Raw genomic sequence first — 8,260 nt, forward strand, 5'->3', positions numbered from 1 at the left:
TTTAGAATTGCTTTGGACCAAGATTGGTGGCCTGTATTATAGAGAGAAATGTTTTTTTGAGAATGTATGAATGTCCTTGAAACTTTTGGTGTATGCAGTGAATATTCTCACGCAAAACCTAGTTTTGTTAGTATTTGAGCTAAACATTGACAGTTATGATTACAGTGTTTTGGTGGGTACACGGTGGGACCCTTTTTTAAAACCTTGTTTCTAAGTAAATACAGACAAAAGAAGCAGTTCTTTCCAAAGCTGGTTCTAGAGGGACAGCCATATCAGTCTGCCCGGTAAATCCAAAGAGATTCTTGCAGCCCCTTAAAACCAAACAGATGATTTGCATCTGCATAGGCAGAAGCGTTCCTTTAACAATCTCATTTTAGCTTCCCCAAGGTGGCAGTGTGCACGTTCTGCCTGTAGCCTGGGAAATTAGCTTTGGGCAGAAGACGTGGTTGTTGGGGGAAAGTCTTCAGCTTCCTTGGCTTTGACCCTCACAGAATAGTCGAGGAGGTGAAGTCCATCAAGTTCAATATCGAGCAGGAGCAAGAGATAGTCCTGCGGAATATCCGTGCGGCCAGCATGTCCGACCCTGCAGCGGCAAGCGATGTCATGCAAGGAAACGGCGGTGACATCCTCACGACACTGTCAAACATTGAAAAGGTACAGCTGCTTCCCCTTGGAATGGGGCAGTGAGATGGGGGCCATTTCCTTGCGGGTGCCCATCAGCATCCCTCCCTGGCCGCTGGTCCAAAAAGCAGTCCTTCCCGGATTCTTAGTGTGCCGTCACTTTTGGCTTCCTTTGGCAGACAAACGAGCAGAGTGAAAACGAGTTCATGAGAGGAGGGTTAAAGTCGGCAGCCCAGAGAGCGCGGAGGCAGTCGTCGTTGACGGTATGTAGAGTGTTCCCTCGTCCAGCTTGGGACCTCACCTGTGTAGCCATCCCCAGGGGCTGCCTTGCACATTGCCGCTTACGCAGAGGGCCATACGGTTCCCGCTGGCCCACCTTTGACATGGGGTCGCAGCACAGGGGTCAGCAACCTTTTCTAATTAGAGAGGAAACAGCACCAAAATTCAGAGGGAAAGAGCAAGAAGGGTTATTTGCATAACTTGAAAGTATACTGTGTGGCATGACATTCAAATTCGTCATCTGCAGACCAAACACTGATTTTTGTGAGTCTTTGATTAGGAAGTAGCCTCACCATACTGCAAAACGGTTTTGTTTTTTTAATTTTTGTGCGCTGGTACCAATCTGTACATGGTTCTCACAGATTTTGGGTTACTGTTCATTTCTGACATTTCCCTTTCCTGCAAAGGGAAGCCCTGCTATTCCTTTCCCATACTGATTGTTCTAGCATCCCACCTTTCTCTTCTCTAGATTTTAACTTAAAGATCTCATTCTCTTGTCTGCATTTGGTTCTGTGCTACACAGGTGAGGACCCAAGCTACATTTGCCAAACAAGGCATGGCTTGCTGGCCTTTATGAGGCTGAAAGGGGGTAATGGTACCACTTCTGAACATGGTCTCATCATGCTTTCAACTTTTGTTTGTTCACCTTCTAGCCAGGAGAAATTGCAGACCTGTTTCGCCAAGATAACGTGGTAAGATCGCAGCCGGGCAGAATAGATGGTTTGCCCTGGGCTGGTCCACATGACATCTGCTGTGTTCCTTCCTTCCTTCCTTCCTTCCTTCCTTCCTTCCTTCCTTCCTTCCTTCCTTCCTTCCTTCCTTCCTTCCTTCCTTCCTTCCCTTCCTTCCCTTCCTTCCTTCCTTCCTTCCTTCCTTCCTTCCTTCCCTTCCTTCCCTTCCTTCCCTTCCTTCCCTTCCTTCTTTCCATTCCATTCCATTCCATTCCATTCCATTCCATTCCATTCCTGCCCTCTATTGGGATGGAAACCATTGTCCAGAAATGATTCAGACCCAGTTCTCAGTAAAGGCTGTAAAAATTCACATGGCAGCTCAAATTTACATCTGTTTCACCTCCTGTATTTAGTTGCTAGATTAATGTGGGACTAGTGAGAAACCCCATTGCACATGCAACTTCTCACCTGCTCAAAGCAGAAATCTGGGCAACACATTATTACTCAGGTTTGATTGAAAAACCACTTCATGTTCTGCCAGTCGTCCATCAAAGGAACATCTCTAGTTTGGTCACCATGTCATTAAGGAAGCTGGGATACAAAAATCTGCCTTTCGCCAGGATGCCTGAACTTGATGTATTTTTGGGGACCACTTGAAAAGTCACCTATTCTTTATTGCGTTTGACAACTTTCCCTCTGTCTCTTCATCCTGTAGGTGGAAGTACCTGAAGATGGGAATCTAAGTCATGACAGCTCGGTAAGAGTCCCTGATCCCTCCATTCTGCATATTTTGGATAATGGACTTTCAGAGAGCTTTTGCAGCTGGATTTTCCTGTGTGAAACAGGAAAATCTAGTTCTAAAGTATATTGGAAGTGCATTATGCAAAATGTGCAGGATTGCTTATTATTCTTAAAGCCCCCACTGAGTTTTCACAATTTAGATGGGAGATGGTAACGCTATGTCAGAGAGAGGCACATGCTTAAGCTCTGGGCAAAGAGACACAGACCCTTTGCTGGTGGACCAAGGGCATAACTACATGATTCACTGTTGCCACTTCTGTTTTGGGCCCTGACAAGTACATGTAGCTGGGAATTTCCTGTTGAAAGTTAGATTTCCAGGTGCATGGGAGCCTGAATTGGATCCAGACCACAGCGCGCGCACACACACACACACACACATTTTTAATACCCTGCTTTTCCCTACTTGAAGGAGTCTCACAGTGGCTTACAATCGGCTACCCCTCCTTTCCTCACAAGAGACAATCCATGAGGTAGGTGAGCTGAGAGAACTCTAAGAGAACTGTTCTGAGAGAGCTCTAAGTGAACTGAGACTGGCTCAAGGTCATCCAGTTGGCTGCATGTCAAGGAGTTGGGGGATCAAACCCAGTTCTCCAGATTAAAGGCCGCCACTCTTTAACCACAGCACCATGCTGACTCTCACTATGTAGCCCATCAGTACAGCTAAGCTTGCCGGTGGGGCAGAAAAAGGCTCCTTGGAGCTGTTTCAGGTTGGGAAAAGAGCTCAAGGGGGAGCTTAAGGCCTCTTTCCCCACACGCTGTGATCTCAGTCCAAACCATTCCCATGTGCCTGAAAATCTGAGTTTCCGCTAGGAATCCCCAGTGCATACCTGAATGATAGAATTCCAAAAAGGACCAGAAGGGATCCAGAAACAGGTATTTTTTTGACATTTTTATATCCTCCTTTCTCCAATCATGGAGGCACAAAACAACTTGCATTTGTAGCAAACTCTCTGTTCTTGGTTTTTATTTATGTTAGGTGTTGCTTCTATCTTGCTTTTATGGGTATTTTTAGGTGCTGCTGATCTGGAGGGGGAGGAGGATACCTTGGGATTGGGTGGTTTCATGGTGTTTATTCAAGAACATTTGTTAGGGAAAAGGCTTGAACAAACCATTTAAGTAAATAAGTAAACTACAGATGGGTTTGATGGGGGAAATTATGCCGGGTCAGTAGCGTTTCTGACTCAAACAATGCTTCCTTTCTTAGAATGAACTCCATTCCAGGAAATCGTGAGAGAGAGAAGAGAAAGAGCCCTATGATAGGGACATTGATTACACATGATGAGAGAACAGCATTTGAGCACAGGATGCTTGAAGCAGGAAGCAGATCTGGTGTTCCGGGAGAGGCAGGTTCAGCTCGAACCCTGTGAAGAAGGCATTGTGGGTGCAACAGTGTCCTAAACGGAAGGACACCCCAGAAATCATGCATTGGCATCTCCAAAAGTAGCTACTTGGGGGGGAGAAAACTGTTCTCATCTGGGAAAGGAGGAGATTTCACTGTCCTGTGGAAAGGGGTCCCTGCTATTGAAGCGTCTTTCCTGGAAGGAGCTCCCATCGGCAGAGATGACAGGAACAGTAGCCACAGCTAAAGTTCTTGCTGCGGCTGGGAGAGGTGACCTTTTGGCTCCAAGTGCCAGACCTTTCCATGGCGGGAGGAGGAGACATGATCCCCAAGAAGCCCCAGTACATCAGTTGGCCTGCAGCTATAGTTGAGTCACGTAGGTCCTGGTTGTGGCCAAACAGGATGGAAACCAGGAAAAGGATCTTATCTTTTGCTCAGTGGTCATTGCAGGTTCTGGGACTGCCTTGTGCTTGCCTTATAGCAGAGGGATGCTCAGAGGGACCGTTTCACGGCCTCCTCTCCCCAGAGTCACTGCTGCACCAGCATTTCCCACCCCACTTGAAATTGCTCTATGTGCAGAGAAAAGATCCATTGCATTCTCTTTTGCCAGATTTAAGCCCTGTCTAGTTTGGTGGTAGTGGGAAGTCAGTGTGTCTTAAACAAAAGCAAACCATCAAATGAATGGTGCCTGGAGACCTTTGTGACTGAATGAGCAACTTGGTGCTTTGCAGGGAGGACCAGAAAGTTGGGTGCATCAGTGATCACCAGCTTTCAGAACTGTGCTGGCTGGAGATTCGGAATACAATAATGACATGTTGACTTGCGTGCAAGAGCTCTCCTTTTTGGCTTCCAGTCTTCTGATTCGGCACACTGGTTCTAGCTCCCCATGTGTCATTGGCATACAAATGGGAATAAGGAGGTTACATTTACTCCAGCAAAGAATCCCCACTTTGTCCCCCCTCCCCTTGTTAGGGCTGCTGTACATGCAACTTGCCATTTCCATGGACCCACCCTGGTCTGCTGGCAGCGTTAAACGATGTGCACCAGGGTCCGGCCTGGCCTGGTTTTGGGCAACATGCAACTAGGCCTGGTCCTGGCCATGCTAGACACCAAACAACTGGGCTCAGCCCAGCCTCACAGCAGCGGTCACCACACCACTCAGCCAGTTTCTTCCTAGGGACAGGCCATAGGGGATAAGGCTGAACACGGCCAGGGGAGGTGGTGGAGATAAAGGTAGGATGGCTGTTGGGTGGGAAGGAAACAAGGAAGCAGGAAAAGGAGAGAGGGCATGTTACTTCCAGAGATGGTAAAATACAGGGAAATGAGATACCCCCCACCCTCCCCCCAAGTCTTTGTAGGCTCCCTGCTTAAAAACACTTATTCAAATACTGAGAATTCTGACACAAAACATGTTGTGCACAGAACTAGCCAGCAGGGGGTGCAGGTGTCATTCTAGTCAGGGAACAGTCCATATATACTTACACTATTAAATATGATGATACCAATAGCACCTTTAAGACCAACAAAGTTTTATTCGGGGCGTGAGCTTTCATGTGCACCCTTCTTCAGGCAATGCAAGCTCACACCTTGAATAAAACTCTGTTGGTCTTAAAGGTTGGTCTTTAGACTCACATTGTTCTCTAGCTCAGACCAAAATGGCCACTCACCTGGATACAGTTCATGCAGCCTTTAATAGTTACAGATGGCGTGATAAGATTGGGTTGATCCTGTAGTTTGTTTCATTTGACCTATAAAAATGGTTCTTTTGCTCTCTCAGCAATCTTCCACAAAGGCTGTTACTAGAATCTTCAAATGCCTTTGAAGTAGGGGCATTTGAAGGGTGGGTGGGTATATTTTTAGGTAAAGGTATCCCCTGTGCAAACACCGAGTCGTGTCTGACCCTTGGGGTGACGCCCTCTAGCATTTTCTTGGCAGACTGAATACAGGGTAGTTGGCTATTCCCGTCCCCAGTCATTACTGATTTCGGAAGGATGGAAGGCTGAGTCAACCTTGGAATGGCTGCTGGGATCAAACTCCCATCCTCATGGTCAGAGCTTCAGACAGCATGTCAGCTGCCTTACCACCCTGCACCACAAGAGGCTCTGGGTATATTTTTGCTCCTTTTAATTGAGTGGCTTGGTAGAATAAAAATGTGATGTGCATAAGTATATTAGTACACTTCTGCATATGTCATTTTTATCCTACCAATTTTCCAAGGAGGTCAGGGGAGTACACATGGGTTCTCCTCTTCCTCATTCTCACAACAACTGTACAAAGTAGGCAAGTGTTATTTCTAACTGGCCTAATCTTCAACAACCACTGAACATTAAACCAAGAAGTTACTGTGAGAGCTCTCACATGTGAAGTTGCTTCATAGTGAGGCAACTTGGGTGGGGCCACAGCTCAGGGTAAAACATCTACTTTGTACACAGGAGGTCCCAAGTTCAATCCCTGGCATCCCCATTTTTTAAAAAAGGATCCGACACTAGATGTGAAAGACCTTTGCCTCAGAGCCCAGAGCAGGGCTGCCGGCCACTCTGATGGGCCATTGGGTTGACTCAGTAGGAAGCAGCCTGACCACCTTACCACTACTCTATCGAACTCAGAATTATCTTATTCTGACTAGCAGCTGTTCTCTAGCATCTCAGGCAGAAAAAGGACTTCTAGGAAGGAGTGGTTGGCCAAGACTGACAAACTTTGCAGTTGGCAGAAGCTGTAATCCTCTGAAAACCCTGGTTCTTGTCCTAGGAGAGTCAGCACTCTGAAAACATGAGCAGCTCAGTTTTTATTGCTGCTGCGAGAGCTCAAAACGTCTGTCATCAGATCACGAGTTATCTGCTTTTAGTCCTTATTCTTGTAAATAAAGGCACCTGTTCCCAGCATTCTATCATAATAGGCCCTGTCTCACGAACAGGGCTTTTCCCCAAGGAAAACGAGGAATCACAGAGAGGCGTGCAATTGTGATCTGCAAATGTAGTAGCCTTCCATGTAGGGCCCCAGGCATGTTGCTTTCAGTGCATGTAGAGGAGGAATGGGGATAAGAATGTTAGCCCTGCCCTCCCCCCCCCCCCCGGGATGTGATGCCTACCTGTGTTCATGTTAGTTGCTGCCAACCAGAGCAGACCTCACAGGCTACATCGCTAACAATAGCTATGGGTACAACCAGTGCAGGGGAGAAACCTGGATTTAGTTCATTTGGACTATGGTTCTGAGTCCTCAATGCTAAATTTGCTTAAACTTTTGGGGCTTCACCCTTCTCTCAATTCAGAAGAAGAGTTGGTTCTTATATGCCGCTTTTCTCTACCCGAAGCAGGCTCAAAGCGGCTTACGGTCACCTTCCCTTTCCTCTCCCCACAACAGACACCCTGTGGGGTGGGTGAGGCTGAGAGAGCCCCGATATCACTGCTCGGTCAGAACAGCTTTATCAGTGCTGTGGTGAGCCCAAGGTCACCCAGCTGGCTGCATGTGGGGGAGTGCAGAATCGAACCCAGCTTGCCAGATTAGAAGTCAACACTCCTAACCACTTCACCAAACTGGTTCTCATTCATTCCACCGTCTCTCCCACCCAAATTTGTGCACGGGAGGCCTGGATCTCGGGAGGCCTGGATTCAGCCCTGTGCTTTGCCAGAAGTCACCCTAACCTCCCTTGGAATAAAACAGACAGCTTGGGGATGGTTGAACATACTCCTGGCTCTGAGGAGCTTCCCATGTCAATTTCAGCGGAGGGAGATGAGAACAGTTCTCACAGAGCAGTTCTGTCAGAGCTTTCTCAGCCCCACCTACCTCACAGGGTGTCCTGTGGGGAGGGGAAAGGTAGGCACTGTAAGCTGCTTTGAGACTTCTCCAGGTAGTGAAAAGGTGGGTATATATTAAAAAAAACAGCTCTCAACATCATTTGTCGTGGGGAAAATGAACTTTGTTGGCAGTAGATTGAGAAAATCATACTTCTCCCACACTGTATATGAATGGTGACCAAATGGAGCCTCTGGTTCAGAGGCGGCACCCTTAAATGGCAGTTGCCAGGGAAAAAGCAGTGGATGGCAAAGACATTTGCTGACTGCTCTAGCCTGGTCTCAGAAGAGTCTTTTCTCTCAGCTGCCTAAGAGCAGCAAGGAGGGTGGCACAGAACAAAGCAGGGCACATATTGACAATGTCTAAGCAAGCTTTATACAAAGTGACCTGGTCTTGAAAGGGTGGCCCAGGGCAAAATCTGCTGGTTTGGCCATTTTTTGCATCGTACTGGAACAACCATCAGGGTTATCAAGGTCAGTGGTCCCCAACCTTTTTATCACTGGGGACTGGTCAACGCTTGACAATTTTACTGAGGCCCGGGGGGGGGGGATCACCGCCGGCTGAGCCCCGGCTCCCCTGACTTCCCACCGCCCACTGGGGGGCGCTGCCAGCAGCAGCTGCATAGTGCCACACTGAGGGAGCCCCAGCCATGGCAGCCGCCGGAGAGCACCAAAGGTGAGCCAGCAGCAGAGTGGCAGGGCAACCCCCGAGGCAGCAGCCGGGGAGGAGGACAAGGAGGAGCCGCGGCCCGGTACTG

At 48.0% G+C, this 8,260-nt stretch overlaps 1 protein-coding gene across 3 annotated transcripts in view; it reads left to right on the top strand.

The window, feature by feature from the left end:
- The window catches only part of CATSPER4 (cation channel sperm associated 4), a 28,269-nt gene extending 24,441 nt beyond the window's left edge, over positions 1-3,828 (top strand). Inside the window, exons 10-14 of one of the 3 annotated variants that reach the window (XM_077340916.1) lie at positions 492-654; positions 801-884; positions 1,554-1,592; positions 2,287-2,328; positions 3,577-3,828. In XM_077340916.1, coding sequence (XP_077197031.1) covers positions 492-654; positions 801-884; positions 1,554-1,592; positions 2,287-2,328; positions 3,577-3,603 — 355 coding nt within the window. In that variant the 3' untranslated portion in view covers positions 3,604-3,828. The remainder of the gene's footprint in view (positions 1-491; positions 655-800; positions 885-1,553; positions 1,593-2,286; positions 2,329-3,576) is intronic. The other 2 variants (XM_077340917.1, XM_077340918.1) reach the window with 2 other exon arrangements.
- Positions 3,829-8,260: the final 4,432 nt, after the last annotated feature.

The sequence above is a fragment of the Paroedura picta genome, chromosome 5 (genome assembly GCF_049243985.1).
Source record: "Paroedura picta isolate Pp20150507F chromosome 5, Ppicta_v3.0, whole genome shotgun sequence".
NCBI lineage: Eukaryota > Metazoa > Chordata > Lepidosauria > Squamata > Gekkonidae > Paroedura > Paroedura picta.